This window comes from Poromitra crassiceps (assembly GCF_964638095.1).
Source record: "Poromitra crassiceps genome assembly, chromosome: 5".
NCBI classification, from domain to species: Eukaryota; Metazoa; Chordata; class Actinopteri; order Beryciformes; family Melamphaidae; genus Poromitra; species Poromitra crassiceps.
Genome location: NC_139642.1, coordinates 11,914,715 through 11,934,714, shown reverse-complemented (window position 1 = coordinate 11,934,714; position 20,000 = coordinate 11,914,715). Strand labels below are relative to the sequence as shown.

Here is a 20,000-nt window from a genome sequence, read left to right as displayed (position 1 = left end):
TTTTCTGACGCTGAAACCATGCTGTATTCAACTGCTAATGCTTACATAACTACTAACTCTACAAACTAACTCTTTTAGACAGAGAAAGCACACATTCTATTAGTTCTTTTGAGATATTGTGTGTTCACAAAATCTTAGCAGAAAAGAATCCTCGGGTCTTGAAAGATGAGCCAGAATCCTCAAAAAAACCCTCTGGCAGAACCTACCTACAGTAAAAAAAAAACGTCTGGCAGTGAATGTGTTAAGAGCCACACTGGGTCCTTAAAAAAAGTAAACTTTTCTCTGATTGGCTTGTCTTACCTCTGGCTTACACAGCAGTGCAACAACATTGACTGGTTGAAGTTAACTGTTGAGCAAAGTCTTAAGGATCAGTTTATGCAGAAATGGCAAAGTGAGCTCAAAAGTATGACGTCATGTGACTTGTACGTAGAATTCAAAAAAGAACTTAAACTGGAAAATTATCTGCTGTATGTAAACCAGAGGCATAGACATGCAATTTGTAACTTCAGGGTTAATAATACCAGAATCCCCAAGGTTGTTGGCAGATATAAAGGACTGCATAGAAGTATGAGGATCTGTAATCTCTGTAGTGACAACTGTGTGGGAGACGAGTATCATGTTTTGTTTGAATGTAAGAATGTAATTATTTTGAATTTCAGACAGTTATATTTACCCAGATATTATTTAACTCGTCCATCTATGTTTAAACTGATTTTGCTACTACAATCAGACAGACAAAAAGTCATGTGTAAATTAGGTGCCTTTTTGAAGAATGTCCTGCCTTTGTTCAAATGACAGATGCACTAGCCATGCCGTGTGCCATTGTATATTGTTTTTGTATGTTTTGTTTGTGCTCCATACCATGTGATCATGGTCAATGAGTCACATTAAATAAATGAAATGAAATGAAATGAAAATGGATAGTTTGAGGTCGGCGCCAATTTTTATCCAATAGAATAGAAGAGTTGACATTATCTGGCAAACGGAAGGTCGGATTGCGAAGCTTATAAAGGACTTTATGTATTTTTCAGCCCGAATCCAACGCTGCCATCCGTGAGTCTCTACGAGTTACGGTTGTGGAGATACCTCCGCCCTGCCTGCAGGACTACAGGAGAGAGATAGAGGACAGTGGGGGTTTAGGGGTTTCAAGTCACTGACCAAACACTCTATTTCAGTGATTGCTGTCAGAATATAGAGCCATTTAACACTTATTTTAACACAAAAAACATCACTGAATGTACCTTTAATTCTGATTTACCTTTTGTTATAACAAATCATAGATTTATTTAAGTCATTTTGGTTTTTATGTAGAATTAACCAAAGAACCCTTGAAGAGCCCTCCTTTTCCTGTGTGTACAGCCTTGCAGGTCAAACAGGGAGACACCATAGAGAGCCGCAGGAATGAGTCCGGAAATCATCGATGCTAACAGCCCTGGTTCTTCACAGTTTTCACCTATGGGAGTTTTGAATGGGTTTTTGGTGCGATGCTTCTAATAATCTCTCTGGGCAACGCTGGCTTAATCAAACGTGAACCAGTGTTTAGTAACATCATCTTCACACACAAGGACCACTTTTATGAGTTTTGAAGCTTTTACGTGCCATTAAAAGGGCGGCTAGCTAGCAAACGGCTAAATGAGACTACACTTTTGAGTCGATGGGGATATATACGTCAATAACGTCACCACTTCAAAGGACGAACACGGAAATTATCTTTCCCTCACCTGGTTCAGCCCGTTCAGCCCGGGGTAATCAGTGCACACATCCAACAACAGTCCAGGTTGAGCGCTGACGTGACGTGGAAGCCTATGCGACAGTGTGTAGTTCTGGATTATCTTAGCTCCAGCTTTTTACTTCTAGGGCTCGCATTTACGCTACAAAACTCATGAAAGTGGTCCTCATGTGTGAAGATTATCCGACTGAACTCTGGTTCGCGTTTGATTAATCTTGCGTTGCCCAGAGACCTTATTTGAAGCATTGTGGCAAAAACCCATTCAAAAATCCCATAGACAGAAACAGTGAAGAACCAGGAAGTCCGGGACTTCCGCGTTCTGACTACAAAAATACGTCATCCCTGCGGCTCTCTATTCAGGTCAATGTATATCAGACACAGCGCAGCAGCCTGCACCTCTGCCTGCCTCCAGCTCCTAACAGGTGCTCTGTGTCTGGAATAATCTGTTGTGTTTCCCCCTCATGCCTCCTCAGGCCATATTAGGCTACTACACTGACACATAGAGGGAATTATTAACCAATGGTTTCAATGCTACAGACGAGCCTGGCCAGCGTCATGACAGCCTCTCTATCTGCATTACCAGACCACGCTGGATCTGTGTCTTCTGGACTGTGTGTGTGTGTGTGTGTGTGTGTGTGTGTGTGTGTGTGTGTGTGTGCACGCTCTTTCCTTAGGAAAAGGATCGGATAGAAAGGAGACAGACATACATATTCCAGAGTGAGGACACTCACTTCTACAAGGAGCTTTAAGGCTTATGGCGCTCAACGTTTTTGATAAGTGTCTCTGGACAGAAATAAAAGCGTTGCGCAACGTTTTAATTTATACTTTGTGGAAAGGTTTCAGTCGTCTCCGCGGCAGCAGCGAGGCCCCGCCCCCTTCCTTGCCGGAGTCCTAAATGCTAAATCATAACCACAGAACCGTATCTGTATCTCGCCCGCATCGGGTTTTGACAGACCTCTCCGGCCACACTGAGCCCTCTGTCTCTTTTCTCCAGGGAGGAAGCTGCTCGCCCGGGCAGGCTGTCTGTCAAGACACCACTACACTGACGGAACTCTGTCTCTAGCCAATCACAGGGCGTGACAAAACATGACGATGTCCGTGACATTCCCCAGGTGCGCGACACCAAAGGAAAGTGTTGAGAGACACCTTTTGTTTTGCCCAGGGGAGCACGGGGAGAACATGCAAACTCCACACAGAAAGGCCCTTTTTGACAACCCCACCTGTTCGGTCGGCACTGAGGACATGGGGATGGAGACACACCCTCAGTGCCCACAGCGTCCCAGGCGGGAATCGAACCCAGGACCTTTTTGCTGTGAGGCGACAGCGCAACCACTGCGCCACCGTGCCCCCACTTTTTTTCTTTTGCTAAATAGGTCGAGATAAAAAGCATAGATTGGGCTTTCGGGTAAGGTTTTACGTTTAGGGTCAACTTTATAATTAGGATTATCCTTACAAAGTGAGAGTTAAAGTTAGTTTAGAATTAGCGCTTGAGTTTAAGCTAATAGTGTGTGTAACTTTTGTAGTGCAGAACCTTTGTCTCCGCCTTCTGGCAGTGAGAGTATGTGGATGCATGTGGTGTCTGGAAAATGAGTTTCTGATCATTTCCTTTGCTCAGTTTGTTGTCACACAAGAACTGGAAACAGGGCGTCGTAGTGTAGAGGTAGATTCCCTGCCTACCCAACACGAGGGTTGCAGGTTCGCGCCTAATTAGAATTAGGGTTAGCTTAAGGAAAGGTCCCATTCCGTGCAAAAGCTGTTTTTACTTGTAAATGCATATATACTGCTGTCAGCCCTCCCTGTAATGAGTGGTCACAACCTCAGAACTGCCACAGTTGGATTTGTCCCTATCCAGCTTCCCCCTGCAGTCTCCTTCAAGCCACACCCCCAAACGCTCTGTTTCCCAGACGGGGTATCGGGACGTCACGAGCTTCCTCACGCATACTGCGCGGGTCTCTCTCACACAAGCTACCTGCACCATTTTGTCTATAGCCACAAAATTAACACTTCTAGCTGGAGCGACGCCAACTGTACGTGATCCAGCAACTGCGGAGGTGCATTCGGTAAGTCTAGGCATTTTGAGATGTCCTCTTTAGCGTAGCAACGTTAAGTTAGCGATAGCGTTAGTTTTGGACACAACCTAGCGTGCTGGTCCACAGACGCTAATCTGATTGGCCGCTGGGAGCCTGGGGCGGGCTCTCCCTCAGCGGCCAATGGGAACTGTTAGTTCTGAATATATTATAGAAACAGACCATTCTTGGGACGCAACGAGATGAGGAAGTGACAACTCCGTCACAACAAACGGGGTTGCTATATTTTCGACAAATTAATCCAGAATCATGTTTTATGGACCAGAGACACACGTTTTTATGAGGTTACAGCTGCACAAATTGGGACCTTTAATATTATAGTTGAAGGTTAGGCATGTTGTGGTTAGGATTAGGACTTTACCAATTTATGTAACGTCAAGGTCCACACAAAAATAGAGATACAAAGGTGTGTACAGCACATGCTCTGCAAGCATAGCAGCCCTGACTGACTGCAGCTCTCTCTCTCTCTCTCTCTCTCTCTATCTCTCTCTCTCTCTCTCTCTCTCTCTCTCTCTGTGCACTGTGCTGCTGATGTCTCCCGCTCTGTCGCTCGCTCCTTCCCTGACGGTGCTGTTCAGTAGGGCAGTAGGGGAGCAGGAGGGGAGGGGGTGAAAGGAGGAGTGGAGCTGGTAGCGGGCATGTTGACACTCAAGGGTAGGCCTAGACCAGAGATACTCAACTTGCCTTGCCCGGGGCCCACTTTTGTGAAATGATTGGAGGCCAGGGGCCAGTTAATAAACAAACGATATGAATTTTTCTGTAGCGGATTGTAGGTTTTTGGGGTGTCAGCTGGAGTTTAGTCTGACAATGTTGTGCACACCGGATAGTTAGTTAGGTTAAGTTAGTTAGACCTACTAACATCGCATTGTATAAGCAGTGCTTTTATGCTGTAACACTTTGCTAACAGTTAAATAGCCACGTAATGTTAGCCAGTGATGTTATTGTAATGTTGTGTTCTCCATAGAAAAGATGAAGGCAGTTGATCAACTCGGGAACCAGAGAGCTGAGATTACAATCAAATGAGAAATGTACAAAGAGGCAAAAGAACGTCGCTTGGCTTCAAGAATCTGTTATCAAATTGGAGATGGAGATAATAATTGGGATAACGTACACTGGGTAGTGTTTTGTGTGGTTTTTCCCAATGTTTTTTTTTAATGTTTTTTTTTTTTTTATCTTTACTTTCATGGACGAGTTATTTTGTCCTATGACTCAGTGGCCATGGCCATGTTTTTTTGTGGGTGTATTATGGTGGTATGTTTGTTGTATTTTGTATGGATTACATGATGGATTATTGAGCATAATGTTCATTTACTGCTTGTATCCTTTTTGCTTGTATCCTTTATGCTGCTGTTGAATATCTTTTTCTATTTGTTTGGATGCATTATATTGATTGGTCAGCTGATTGGCCGAGGCCACACCCCCTGATCACATATAATTGGCACCTGTGTGCCCGTGTCTGTTTCACCCCTGATGAAGGCAGATTGCCAACACGCGTTGCGTTTAAGCCAATCTGAAATGAAGGCTTTTTCATTCTAATGGAGACGAGTGCTTTGGATTTGTTTGTAGGGCCCACTGCCTACAATCAAAGGAATTGGATATGACTTAGACCAGGGATACTCAACTTTTTTTTTCTGTAGCGGATTGTAGGTTTAGAATTACATGAACATTTGTACACTTCTTCAGCGGGTATCTTGCATGTTGCGTTCAGGTGCACTGTAAAAATAAAATATATATATATATATATATATATTTTTTTTTTGCAATTCTATTGTGGGCCACACAGGGTGCGCCCACGGGCCACATGTGGCCCACGGGCCGCAAGTTGAGTATCGCTGACTTAGGCCTACACATGTCCTTACTAAAGCACTGGACAAGTAGCCTACATATTGTACTTATTTTGATGCAGTCTAACTTGGCTGCCTAAACGTGATCATGAGATTGCTCAGTCAACTGAGTCTGCTGACCCATATTGAGTAACACAACATAGAACCTTAGCTTGGCACGTACGCCTCAGCTGTCGACGCTGGTCCTCATATGAGTACAGGTAAGGTTATAAAAAGAGGCAGCAGACAAAGGGCCATGTCAACACCTGATACTCCCTCTGGAGTATGACGTTACGGAGCAGACAGATTTGATGATTTGGTGTCAGATTTGACACCATGGGAGGAGGAGGGGGGTCCATCTTTTGTCCACTGTCTGGTTCTGTCAGCAGAGTGGAAACAATTTTGCAGTGCATCATCTTACAGTGGTGTTACACCTGGACACACAGTGACATTTGGATTCAGATCTATAGCAGTTTCTCTTCACAAACACAAAATAATTGTTCTTGGATCTTGGATATAATTGACTGAATATTGAGACTTTTGCATTTGCATCTGGAATCTCCCAGCAGCCATCATGGAGCTGCAGTGGAGAATGGACTGTCTGTAGTAGGCTAACCTGAACAAAGTGCAGACCTTTGGCTTTGTTAGTGAGCTATATATCCAGCAACCTAAATTCATGTTAATATTTCGGTACATAGGCACCACTCTGCATTTTTTTTATTCCACCTTCACAAAATATCTAAACACGAAATATTTTTTTCCAGTCGTGAAATGATTCGTTTTCAGTGCAAAACAGCAGAGAAATTAACCATGTTTATTATATTGTTGACTGTGTGTGTGTGTGTGTGTGTGTGTGTGTGTGTGTGTGTGTGTGTGTGTGTGTGTGCGTGTGTGTGTGTGTGTGCGTGCATGCGTGTCTGTGCGCACGGGGGGTTGGGGGTGGAGTGGGGGGGGCGGGGGGTTGGTGGTGTTGGTGATGGTGCACAGCTTATGACCCATTTAAGCAGTGATGGATGTAAACACCTGCAATTTCCACAGCCTTGAACTACATGAGTATTTTCTCTGCTTTAACACAGGAGCCCCTTCTCCATCAGAGACAACAATGGTTTCCTGTGACTCACACTAGGATATGTACAGAAGTTTAGGTCCACACACTGCTGAGCTCCTGGGTCTTAGCTTAGGTCCATGAACTGCTGAGCTCCTGGGTCTTAGCTTAGGTCCATGCACTGCTGAGCTCCTGGGTCTTAGCTTAGGTCCATGCACTGCTGAGCTCCTGGGTCTTAGCTTAGGTCCATGCACTGCTGAGCTCCTGGGTCTTAGCTTAGGTCCATGCACTGCTGAGCTCCTGGGTCTTAGCTTAGGTCCATGCACTGCTGAGCTCCTTGGGTCTTAGCTTAGGTCCATGCACTGCTGAGCTCCTGGGTCTTAGCTTAGGTCCATGCACTGCTGAGCTCCTGGGTCTTAGCTTAGGTCCATGCACTGCTGAGCTCCTGGGTCTTAGCTTAGGTCCATGCACTGCTGAGCTCCTGGGTCTTAGCTTAGGTCCACGCACTGCTGAGCTCCATAGGTCTTAGCTTAGGTCCATGCACTGCTGAGCTCCTGGGCCCAGTTGCACAAAGCACCTTAGGTTAAGATTTCCCTTAGGGTCAGAGTTAAAGTGTCCATAAAATAGAATCGGCTGCACAAAACACCCTTCAATCTTGTGCTTATGTTTTCCTTAAAATGTTTAACCTTATGGAGAAGATTTAAGGGTGTTTTTTGCAGCCGATTCTATTTTATGGACACCCTAACTCTGACTCTAAGGGAAATCTTAACCTAAGGTGCTTTGTGCAACTGGGCCCTGGGTCTTAGCCTAGGTCCATGCACTGCTGAGCTCCTGGGTCTTAGCTTACTGTAGGTCCATGCACTGCTGAGCTCCTGGGTCTTAGCTTAGGTCCATGCACTGCTGACCTCCTGGGTCTTAGCTTAGGTCCATGCACTGCTGACCTCCTGGGTCTTAGCTTAGGTCCACACACTGCTGACCTCCTGGGTCTTAGCTTAGGTCCATGCACTGCTGACCTCCTGGGTCTTAGCTTAGGTCCATGCACTGCTGACCTCCTGGGTCTTATCTTAGGTCCATGCACTGCTGACCTCCTGGGTCTTAGCTTAGGTCCATGCACTGCTGAGCTCCTGGGTCTTAGCTTAGGTCCATGCACTGCTGAGCTCCTGGGTCTTAGCTTAGGTCCATGCACTGCTGACCTCCTGGGTCTTAGCTTAGGTCCATGCACTGCTGAGCTCCTGGGTCTTAGCTTAGGTCCATGCACTGCTGACCTCTGGATCTTAAGTTTTGCCCTGACTTCTTTCTCTTCTCTTTGCAGGTGAATGTTGATGACACCATTGAAATGTTACCAAAATCAAGAAGAGCACTTACCATTCAAGAGATTGCTGCATTAGCACGATCCTCACTACACGGTGAGCAACATTCAATGCATGCAAGTTCCTGAATGCCCACACACATAAATACTCCTACATGTACAGTACCGGCCCATATGTGCACGCACGCACGCACGCACACCCAGTCACCAGAATACAACGTTGGCATTTTACATTTTTGCAAAGCAGGGATATGTATAATCTCAACGTAAATTTGAAACAATGTTACATTTTACCTTTCTAAGATGTGTAATTTTTACATTTCTGCAAACCTACAATCTGAAATTTGAAAGGGAATGATGGATAATTTGAAAGCTTTGCTGCCTTTCCAACTTCAAGTGCAAATAAAAACAATCTTAACAACGTTGCTTATGTTTAGGCAAATAAAACGACTTGGTTGAGATTAGGATTATGGTTTGGGTTTGGCTTAAATAACAAAAACATTCAATGTGACTCACGGTTGAAATGTAGACTTTGGACAACGCTGGGACATGAACACGGCTCTCAGGTGTGAAAGTGTTTACGCTCTCCATCCACCCCGGCCGCAACACCCTTACTGGCCACCGCGCTATTTCAATAGTAGACTTGCTCTAACGTTGATACATATATCTAGAAAGGTGATATTCTACGTATCCATGGATTGCAGAAACGTACAACGCCGATATCTTATCCTGGCGACCAGGCTGCACAAATGTCGCTCATCCCATTCGCGACTCTTCTCGTCCCTGGCACCACAATGGTGGAGCGAGCTTCCACCTTCAGTCAGGACGGCCAAATCACTGCCGTTCTTTCGGAAAAGACTAAAGACACACCTTTTCAGGCTCCATCTGGGCCCTTCTTGAACTAACTTCTTTCTCTCTCTTTCTAAAAAAAACAAAAAACAAAAAACAAAACTTTACCACTGTTCCTTCAGAAGTTGTAGTTGTCATAGACTGTGTTGCATAGTTGATTGCTCTATTGCTGACAAAAAGGTGTTATTGTAAGTCGCTTTGGATAAAAGCGTCTGCCAATGATGTAATGTAATGTAATGTAATGCACACACACCATAAACAGAACCGGCACAGGAAACCACCACAACCAAACAAACAGATTAATTACACCACATTCTCACATTCGCAATGCCCACGACCTTTACACTAGGGCTATATGAAATGTATTATTATTATTTATTATTATTATTATTATTATTATTATTACCTTTATTATTATTATTATTATTATTATATTATTATTTTCCATATTACGTTTTAATTTTTTCCAAATTACATCTTTTCCATTTCCATTTTAATGTAGGGGTTAGGATGGATGTTTTTTGTTGACTCGGCTCTCTCAGACAGACTCTCAAGACATGTTTCTCAAAGTGAAAACCAAGTTGTGAGGTGATGTGAGGGTCCCACGCAAGACTGACCCCCCTCTCAAAACACCCCAATCGAAAACAAAATCATTTCTCTAGGCCTATTTTACAATTATGAAATCATTTACGTTATACTACAATAATTCGGTCTACTTTTGATTTTAATAATTAGGCCTACTTTTGTTTTTATCAATTTCAGCCAAATGATGGAAAGATTTGATTCCATTTTTATTACCAAATTGCATGATTCCGTCCGTATGATTATTATTTTTTCCCCCGTTTTGCGGAAATCATTATGGCCGTAAACTTGACACCCCCTCACCTTTGGCTTCTAGGAATCTCCCAGGTGGTGAAGGACCATGTGACCAAGCCCACAGCCATGGCGCAGGGCCGGTTGGCGCACCTGATAGAGTGGAAGGGCTGGTGTAGGCCCATAGACACTCCGGCAGTGGAGTCCGACTTCAACTCCTACTCCGACCTCACTGAGGGAGAACAGGAGGCGCGCTTCGCCGCCGGTAAGTCTCTTTGGGTTTGTGCAAAAATGACTGCTACACTCAGAGTTCTAGCATCAAGAAATCCCCTGGGTGTCTAGGTCAGTTAGAAACAAATACACTGAAGAGATGAGACTTGCACACCGGCATTGAAAGTCACACTGAAATGAAAAATGGCAGAGCCGCGTGGCCACATCTTGAACTTTACACCTGGATAAGCGGGGAAACCCTTTGGCACTGTGCCAGGAAAATAACGTGACACTGACCTGACCTTACATCAGAGAGGAAGATGAGATGAGCGGCTGACTCGGGTATCCTAAATGAGCCTTTTGCTTTGGGAAAGAGTGAACGTAACCACACACACTCAACAGCTCACATTCATTTGAATAAAAAAAATTGAAGAAGAAGAAGAAGAAGAAGAAGAAGAAGAAGAAGAAGAAGAAGAAGAAGAAGAAGAAGAAACGCGTCTTTATTTGTCACACGAACACACCCAACACACGCATGCATGCGGCCAGCCACACACACACCCATGCCGACGGTGGCCGGTGAAACACAGTCTCATTTATCCCCATTCGGGCTTGTCCTTCAGGGGGCAGGCCAGGAGCAGTGGCACCCGGGGACCAACTTCAAATGTTGTCGTCACTGGTCAGATGATGATCTTCTGCATGTTTTTTTTTTTGGGGGGGGGGGGGGTCCATATCCATGTTGTATGGAGGAACCCTAGGGGAGCACGGGGAGAACATGCAAACTCCACACAGAAAGGCCCTTTCTGATGAGATAGATAGATAGATGGGCATGGGCACTGAATGCATGGGGGGGGACACACACCCTCAGCGCCCACAGCGTCCCAGGCGGGAATCGAACACAGGACCTTCTAGCTGTGAGGCGACAGCGCTACCACTGCTCCACCGTGCCCCCAATCACTGTGTATTCTCGGGATCAGAGAGTACGCAACCGCCGGGGTGAAGAGTACGGCTGCTCCTGGCACCAGCGTCTCCAATGCGCCCGTGCGTCATAACACATGGTTATTTATAACCTTGAGACAACACATTGAATTTGTCAGATTTAATTGTGACAAATTGGCTCTCTGCTAGACAATGTACGTACTTGAAACTAATTGACACCATGTCAGCCTATAATGACGTGTAGACGCTTTGGGGACAGATGATCGGCTTTGGAACTAAAGCAACAAAGACGTTATTTAGTTGTAGCCTAGACGTTTTTCTGACGGTGTACCCCACCGGGTTCCCCCATTTTAGCAGCAAGCTAGCTACCCGGCAAGCTAGCTACAGTACTGGAGGTATGACATCAGCTGTAAACAAAGGATTTCATTGGTCAAAACCTATTTTTGCGCAGGCGGAAATTCGTGGACGTCAAGGTCCATCCGGAAAAATGAAATCCTGCACGAATGTTCCCGCTGCGGTGTGCAAGCTTCAATTACAACTCATTCAAACATTTTTTTGCGAATCTCCATGGCGATTATTTGCATGGAGATCCGCACTGGTGTGAAACATCCTATAGACCATACATGGGCAACATACGGCGGGCGCCCCCCTGTGTGGCCCGCGATGGAATTGCAAAAAAAAAAAAAAAAAAAAAAAAAAAAAAGTGTTTTTGTTTTTTTTACAGTGCACTTGAACGCAACATGCAATAGACAAGTTTCCCAGCGCTGGCCTAGGGCAGCGCCATAGCAGCCTTATATGTCCCCGGCTTCCGGTTAAGTCCACATTGCGTCCACAGCAGCCTAGTGATGTTGCCAGCTACGACTTAAATAGAGACTTATTACATCATATTTTTCCGCCCCCTGTATGTTGAGTGTTGGTGAAAAAGAAAAAAATAGCAGACGCTTTCGTTAGTGTAGAGCGCCGTTTAAAAGCCGCACAAGCAGCATCAGTCCCGCCGGCCAGCGCTGGACCCGCTGTGAGGAAACACACAGGAGGAAACTGAAATGTCAAAACAGACATCCCTTGCTAGGCCAGTCCTTTTTTTAATTGAGATCATGCAACAAGTAACCTAGGCTACTTCAGCCGAGGCCAGCAAGACGATTGGAAAGAAACAGACGTGTGTCTGCCGCCGTCAAAAGCGAAAGAGACCCGACGTAGGCTGTCAATTTAGCGGAGGTAAAAAGCCTTTTTACCTACGTCGGGCGAATCAATCAATCAATCAATCAATCAATCAATGGCTCGCGCTTGTTGCCCGATGCTCGTATGATGAGGAGATGAATCAAAATGCTTACCACAAATAAAGCCACATGGGAGCCGAGAACGAGTGCAGGAGAGCTGACGCAGGTGCCAGGTGTGGAGTGGGAGAGATTAAGGTGCGTAGCCTATTGCTGGAGATTCAAGTTGTGTCCGCTGTCTGCACTGACACTATCACTTATTACTTTTAGCTGCGTTGTTTTTTCATCAAGGCAATGTCCAGAAGATATGTCCAGAAGATATGGGTTCATGAATGTCTGCAAATGCAGATAGATAGGCTACAGTAGGAGCATGCATGCATGTTGTCTGTTTCAATAACGAAAGCGTCCTTACCGAGAACGACGTGCCGACCAATTATATATTCTTGCTGCGAAATGGCCTCTTAATGACAACACTGAAATAATAGCCGTAATATTAATTCACAGCCTGACTGTGGGTAATTTGATGAAATACATAGCGTTACAACATACCCAACCTACTTTGTTGCTGTGGAGATATTGGTACGCTTCGGAGCTTTTGAGATAGTTCATCGCGTTACCGTCCACCTCCATTGATTCCTCAAAATACGCTATAATCCTGCCTGTAGTTACGTTCGGCCATTTACACATATTATCTTCCCATGTGTCCACTGTCAACGGGTGTGGGATAGACACTCTTTCGTTAGACAGGAGACTCGGAGAATGATCCCAAGTTTGCATTTTTTCGGCGGTCGCTATGGCTACTACGCTAGTACGTTACGCTTCTCTGTATTCCAGAAGAGACAGACATATCGCGGCCCGAGTCCGGAAGCAAACCGGAAGTGCCCAGGAAACTTGTCTATATACCCGCTGAATAAGTGTCCAAATGTTCATGTCATTCTGGGCAATACTCTTCTGTTATAGCATTTCAGTCTGAAATATGGAATATCTTTCAATAATATTTATGACTAAAAGGCTAAAAGTAATCTCATGTGTAAGAAATGACTGTTCTACATTGAAGTAGAAATTTAAATCATTAACTTGTTGGTTTTGGATTTATTTAGCTTCAAGAGTGCATTTTTGTTCTTGTGTGACCCTCAACACAGGCTTTGAGAATCCCGGCCCACTTACTGATACTTATGCTTAAATTAACCCACTCATATTCTGGTTTATTTCAAGAAAAACATTTCGGCTAGTGGAAATTCTAATTGGCTGGTAATTTTCAAATCTAGCAGCCATATTGGCAGGTGGTGAAAAAAGTTAATTTCAAGCCCTGCAGGGAGAGCAGGTGGTGACATAGGAGTGAGTGAGGAAAAGGATCAAATATTGGTGGTTAAGACTGAATAATGACATCACAATTGTTAATTTAAAATGAGTTATTCCTCTAAACCTGGCTTCAAATGCCCCAAATTTTTCGTGCTGTCGCCGTTCAGCCCTCAGCTAAATCTGGTAGCGAGGACATTTTTTTGTGGCCCTCTCTATCATCAAAGCTGCCCATCCATGGGTTACGGCATGACAATATTTGTTCGGCCCCCGGCAACAATCTGGGTTTCTCATGTGGCCCCCCATGAAAAATAGTTGCCCACCCCTGCCTTAGATGGTAAATCATCTCTTAGTCCTCTGTGACAGTATTTTCCTGTGTGTACCCTCTAACACATACCCGCCACACAGGGGGGCCGTATGTTGCCCATGTGTGCTTTATAGTAACGTTCAGTCAGAACTCATTTATAATTAAGCCCATAGTTAATGAACTAATCATGTACAAAACACACACACAGTCACATATTTTATATACTGTATATGTTGTAAGCCTAATTTTTGCCATCACAGCTGCTTTTTACATGTATGGGATAATACAGGCTAATATACAAGGTGTCCCAAGCTCTGAGTCATTATAAACTCAATTAGCTACAGAAGCTAATGTTCACATTCAGTCCTTGTATATTTCTCTGATGTGTTCATCATTCCTTTCCTCCTCTGTGTGTGTGTGATTGAGAAATGAGATGCAGGTGGTGTTCATCCTAATTGGCCTGGTCAGGTGTTGGATTGCTGCTGGCTGATTGGCTGGTGGAGAGCATTTAAGCCAGCTGATGCCATCCTGTCGCCCCTTGCTCTCCTCATTCCCAACGATGATGGCTGCTGTGCTGACTGCTGTGTTCTGTCAGGTAGGAACTGTGTGTAGACCTACTTTAGTAGTTCTGCAGAACTTTATTAAGATGTGTCTTTATCTTGGTAGACCTGTGCAGTCTAAACTGTAAATAGTTACCTTCCAGATCTACACTTTTGTACACTGTAAATAACACTTACCCAAGTAGCAGAAAGTAGGGGGAGAAGCCCTTTAGTTTTTTGTAACATTTTCTCATGTTTATTTTGTAGGAGCTTATAGGTAAGAGCTGTGTCTCTTATTTAATCCATCATTTTCTTTTCTTAGGTAAATTTAAGGTTGGGGATTAGTTTGATTGGTTAGTTGTGTTGGGGCCATGCTGTGCTCTGAAACTAAACCTGCTACTTGTGAACTTGTGATGGTGGTTTGGCTGATCATCCTTGGGAGTGGGGGCACTTTTGTGTTGCGGTCCGGTTCCCCGAGGCCGGTTCCTAACATAATTGGGTGCTCGTCTGCTTTTCTCATTCGTCAGCACGTCGTCTGTGTGTGTGTGTACCGTATATATATTTTATGTTTGTCTGGTGGGCAGTCTTTGTGCAGGTGGTAAATGGTGTTAGTCAAGGTGGCTTTGCATGGAGCTGAGGAAGCTCATGGTGGTAAAGCTGGTGGAGATGTTTGTTGGAGGAGGAGCCGGTCAGAGGGGACCAGTAAGACTGAGAGGGGCGTGACAAGGCAGGGCCGTCAGTAGCACCGTTTCTCCTCTTTCTGTGTAGACTATGCTATCCTACAAGAGTCCCATCTCCGTACATAGACTTGCCTGTGACTCTGACTCCCAAGCCGTCTAAATCAGCGATACAGACGTATTTACAAGTGTCACAGAAACATTTCAAAGCCACATATTGAGAAGAAGAGTTAATAGCTTCTCGACGTCGGGGTTAGAAAGCTCGTCGCTGCTCATAAATGCCTCTTTTCATCTGAAGTCTGTGCTGGTGATATTTTTTACCGAGCCTTTGGCCAGAGTGGCGCTGTGACGGCTGAGAGCTCTAACCCGGAAAAAATATCACCAGCACAGACTTCAGATGAAAAGAGGCATTTATGAGCAGCGACGAGCTTTCTAACCCCGACGTCGAGAAGCTATGAACTCTTCTTCTCAATATGTGGCTTTGAAATGTTTCTGTGACACTTGTAAATACGTCTGTATCACTGATTTAGACGGCTTGGGAGTCAGAGTCACAGGCAAGTCTATGTACGGAGATGGGACTCTTGTAGGATAGCATAGTCTACACAGAAAGAGGAGAAACGGTGCTACTGACGGCCCTGCCTTGTCACGCCCCTCCTCAGTCTTACTGGTCCCCTCTGACCGGCTCCTCCTCCAACAAACATCTCCACCAGCTTTACCACCATGAGTTTCCTCAGCTCCATGCACACCATTTACCACCTGCACAAAGACTGCCCACCAGACAAACATATAAAATATATATATACTCAGAGGACGTGCTGACGAACGAGAAAAGCGGGCGACCCCCTAATTATGTTAGGAACCGACCTCGGGGAAGGGGACGGCAACACAAAAGTGCCCCCACTCTTCCCACTCCCAAAGATGATCAGCCAAACCACCATCACAAGTTCACAAGTAGCAGGTTTAGTTTCAGAGCACAGCATGGCCCCAACATCAACAAATCAAACTAATCGCCAACCTTAAACTTACTTAAGAAAAGGATGGATTAAAAAAATAAATAAGACACAGCTCTCACCTATAAGCTCCTACAAAATAAACATGAGAATGTTAAAAAACTAAAGGGCTTCTCCCTCCTACTACTTGGGTAAGAGTTATTTATTGTAAAAAGTATAGATTTGGAAGGTAGCTATTTACAGTTTGGACTGCACAAGTCTACCTAGACAAGGACAGATCTTCAAGTTCTAAAGAACTACCAAAAGTAGGCCTACACACAGTGCCTACCTGACAGAACAAAGAGTCAGTAGAGCAGCCATCATCGGTGGCCATAACTGCAAGGGATGGCATCCCCAAACCCATATAATAGTGCACACACAGGAAGTTGGTGAAATAAAAGTTTGGGTCTATCATTCAAAACTATTAAATATAGCATTTAAACATTTGAGTCATGTGTTCACATCATTCCTGAGTGTGTAATTGATAAAGAGTCCACTCATTGTACTCCCAACTATGTTGACTCTTTGCTGTGTTCTGTCTGGTAGGAACTGTGTAGGCCTACTTACTGTAGTTCTTCAGAACTTACAGATGTGTTATCTTGGTGGACCTGTGTAGTCTAAACTGTAAATAGCTACTTCCAGCTCTACACTTTTGTACACTAACATCTTACCCAAGTAAAGTAGGAGGGAGAAGCCATTAGTTTTTTGTAACATTTTCTCATGTTTATTTTGTAGGAGCTTATAGGTGAGAGCTGTCTTTTATTTAATCCATCCTTTTCTTAGTAAGTTTAAGGTTGGGGATTTGTTGTTGATGTTGGGGCCATGCTGTGCTCTGAAACTAAACCTGTGACTTGTGAAGGTTTGGCTGATCATCCTTGGGAGTGGGAGGAGTGGGGGCACTTTTGTGTTGCGGTCCCGTTCCCCGAGGCCGGTTCCTAACATAATTGGGGGCTCGTCCGCTTTTCTCGTTCGTCAGCATGTCGTCTGAGTATATATATATATTTTATATGTTTGTCTGGTGGGCAGTCTTTGTGCAGGTGGTAAATGGTGTGCATGGAGCTGAGGAAGCTCATGGTGGTAAAGCTGGTGGAGATGTTTGTTGGAGGAGGAGCCGGTCAGAGGGGACCAGTAAGACTGAGGAGGGGCGTGACAAGGCAGGGCCGTCAGTAGCACCGTTTCTCCTCTTTCTGTGTAGACTATGCTACCCTACAAGAGTCCCGTCTCCGTACATAGACTTGCCTGTGACTCTGACTCCCAAGCCATCTAAATCAGTGATACAGACGTATTTACAAGTGTCACAGAAACATTTCAAAGCCACATATTGAGAAGGGTTCATCGCTTCTCGACGTCGGGGTTAGAAAGCTTGACGCTGCTCATAAATGCCTCTTTTCATCTGAAGTATGTGCTGGTGATATTTTTTCCAGGTTAGAGCTCCCAGCCGTCAGCGCTCAACAGCGCCACTCTGGCCGAAAGCTCTGTAAAAAATATCACCAACACAGACTTCAGATGAAAAGAGGCATTTATGAGCAGCGACGAGCTTTCTAACCCCGATGTCGAGAAGCTATGAACTCTTCTTCTCAATATGTGGCTTTGAAATGTTTGTGACACTTGTAAATACGTCTGTATCGCTGATTTAGACGGCTTGGGAGTCAGAGTGAAAGGCAAGTCTATGTACGGAGACTCTTGTAGGGTAGCAGTCTACACAGAAAGGAGAAACGGTGCTACTGACGGCCCTGCCTTGTCACGCCCCTCCTCAGTCTTACTGGTCCCCTCTGACCGGCTCCTCCTCCAACAAACATCTCCACCAGCTTTACCACCATGAGCTTCCTCAGCTCCATGCAAAGGCACCTTGACTAACACCATTTACCACCTGCACAAAGACTGCCCACCAGACAAACATAAAATATATATATACACACACAACCTGCTGATGAATGAGAAAAGCAGACGAGCACCCAATTATGTTAGGAACCGGCCTCGGGGAACCGGACCGCAACACAAAAGTGCCCCCACTCTTCCCACTCCCAAGGATGATCAGCCAAACCACCATCACAAGTTCACAAGTAGCAGGTTTAGTTTCAGAGCACAGCATGGCCCCAACACAACTAACCAAGCAAACTAATCCCCAACCTTAAATTTACCTAAGAAAAGAAAATGATGGATTAAATAAGAGACACAGCTCTTACCTATAAGCTCCTACAAAATAAACATGAGAAAATGTTACAAAAAACTAAAGGGCTTCTCCCCCTACTTTCTGCTACTTGGGTAAGTGTTATTTACAGTGTACAAAAGTGTAGATCTGGAAGGTAACTATTTACAGTTTAGACTGCACAGGTCTACCAAGATAAAGACACATCTTAATAAAGTTCTGCAGAACTACTAAAGTAGGTCTACACACAGTTCCTACCTGACAGAACACAGCAGTCAGCACAGCAGCCATCATCGTTGGGAATGAGGAGAGCAAGGGGGGACAGGATGGCATCAGCTGGCTTAAATGCTCTCCACCAGCCAATCAGCCAGCAGCAATCTGACACCTGACCAGGCCAATTAGGATGAACACCACCTGCATCTCATTTCTCAATCACACACACACAGAGGAGGAAAGGAATCATGAACACATGAGAGAAATATACAAGGACTGAATGTGAACATTAGCTTCTGTAGCTAATTGAGTTTATAATGACTCAGAGCTTGGGACACCTTGTATATTAGCCTGTATTATCCCATACATGTAAAAAGCAGCTGTGATGGCAAAAATTAGGCTTACTATAAAAAGAGTAGAAACCGCACACTCTGGCTCCGATGCAATGAATTTAATAGACAACGTTTCGGCCTGGTGGCCTTTGTCAAGTCATGTACAAACAAGGTGAAGAGCACAGTCTTGTAACAGAGACACACCTAGACCACAGGTGCAGCCAATCAATTAGAATCAGGTGCAGCCAATCAATTAGGATCAGTCAGTCACTGCAAGTGAATGAGAACTTACAAGTGATCCAAGTGTGAAAAGCACAATTTTCCAATGACAAAAAAGTTACAATATATAATCTTTACAGCCAAACAAACAATGAATGGTAAAAACCATCCAGAGTGAGAATTCACAAAGGAGATGGTGTTACAAAGTTACAATGGACCTCTTTCACAGCTGCCACCCTGCATCCAAAGGGCAGGAAGGAGGTGCAACCAACCCACCAACCAGGGACCCAGGACCGGAACACCTGAATGAACCAAAGACAGGAGACCCTGGTTGAGGTTTTAGTGCACCCACGCCACCTCCACCCAAGACACAAAATGGCCGCTGCGAAAGAGGCCCTCCGCAAAAAAACACATAGTGGGCCAAATAAGGCTAATACAGCTCCAAGTGGAGACAAATTACAAAATATTTACAGAGTATTTACAAACAAGCCCTAGGATGCAAAGTGAGCATCAGACCCCTAGGGGGCGTCATAAACAGTACATCCCAGTCAACCAATGCAGTGAAAAGGCCTAGTGACGTCAATTTCCCTGTAAGGAAAAATTATAAGAAACATTTTAGTTCAAAATCAATATTTAGACCAAAAGGAGATAAGGTGTTTAGATAGTGAATATAAAAGTGCTCCCTCCTAGAAAGGAGATTCTCTAGGTTCCCACCTCTCCTAGGAAGGGAGACCTTCTCTATCCCAATGTATCTGAGCGAGGAGATGGGGTGATTCTCCTCTACAAAATGGGCTGCTACACCTTGTTTGTACATGACTTGACAAAGGCCACCAGGCCGAAACGTTGTCTATTAAATTCATTGCATCGGAGCCAGAGTGTGCGGTTTCTACTCTTTTTATAGATTCTTGTCCGTCACCGGCACCTCACTGAGATTTTATGGTGTGCATTCTCTCCATTTTTAAAAATTAGGCTTACAACATATACAGTATATAAAATATGTGACTGTGTGTGTTTTGTACATGATTAGTTCATTAACTATGGGCTTAATTATAAATGAGTTATGACTGAACGTTACTATAAAGCACACATGGGCAACATACGGCCCCCTGTGTGGCCCGCGATGGAATTGCAAATTTATTTATTTTTTACAGTGCACCTGAACGCAACATGCAAGATACCCGCTGAATGAGTGTCCAAATGTTCATGTCATTCTGGCCAATATTCTTCTGTTATAGCATTTCAGTCTGCAATATGGAATATC

General features: G+C 44.5%; 1 protein-coding gene across 1 annotated transcript in view; it reads left to right on the top strand.

Annotated features, from left to right (window-relative positions):
* The window catches only part of LOC310776722 (protein FAM131A-like), a gene marked incomplete at both ends in the record, with an annotated part of 56,721 nt that overhangs the window by 17,065 nt on the left and 19,656 nt on the right, over positions 1-20,000 (top strand). Inside the window, 2 exons of the mRNA XM_083636884.1 lie at positions 7,997-8,090; positions 9,741-9,920. Coding sequence (XP_083493010.1) covers positions 7,997-8,090; positions 9,741-9,920 — 274 coding nt within the window. The remainder of the gene's footprint in view (positions 1-7,996; positions 8,091-9,740; positions 9,921-20,000) is intronic.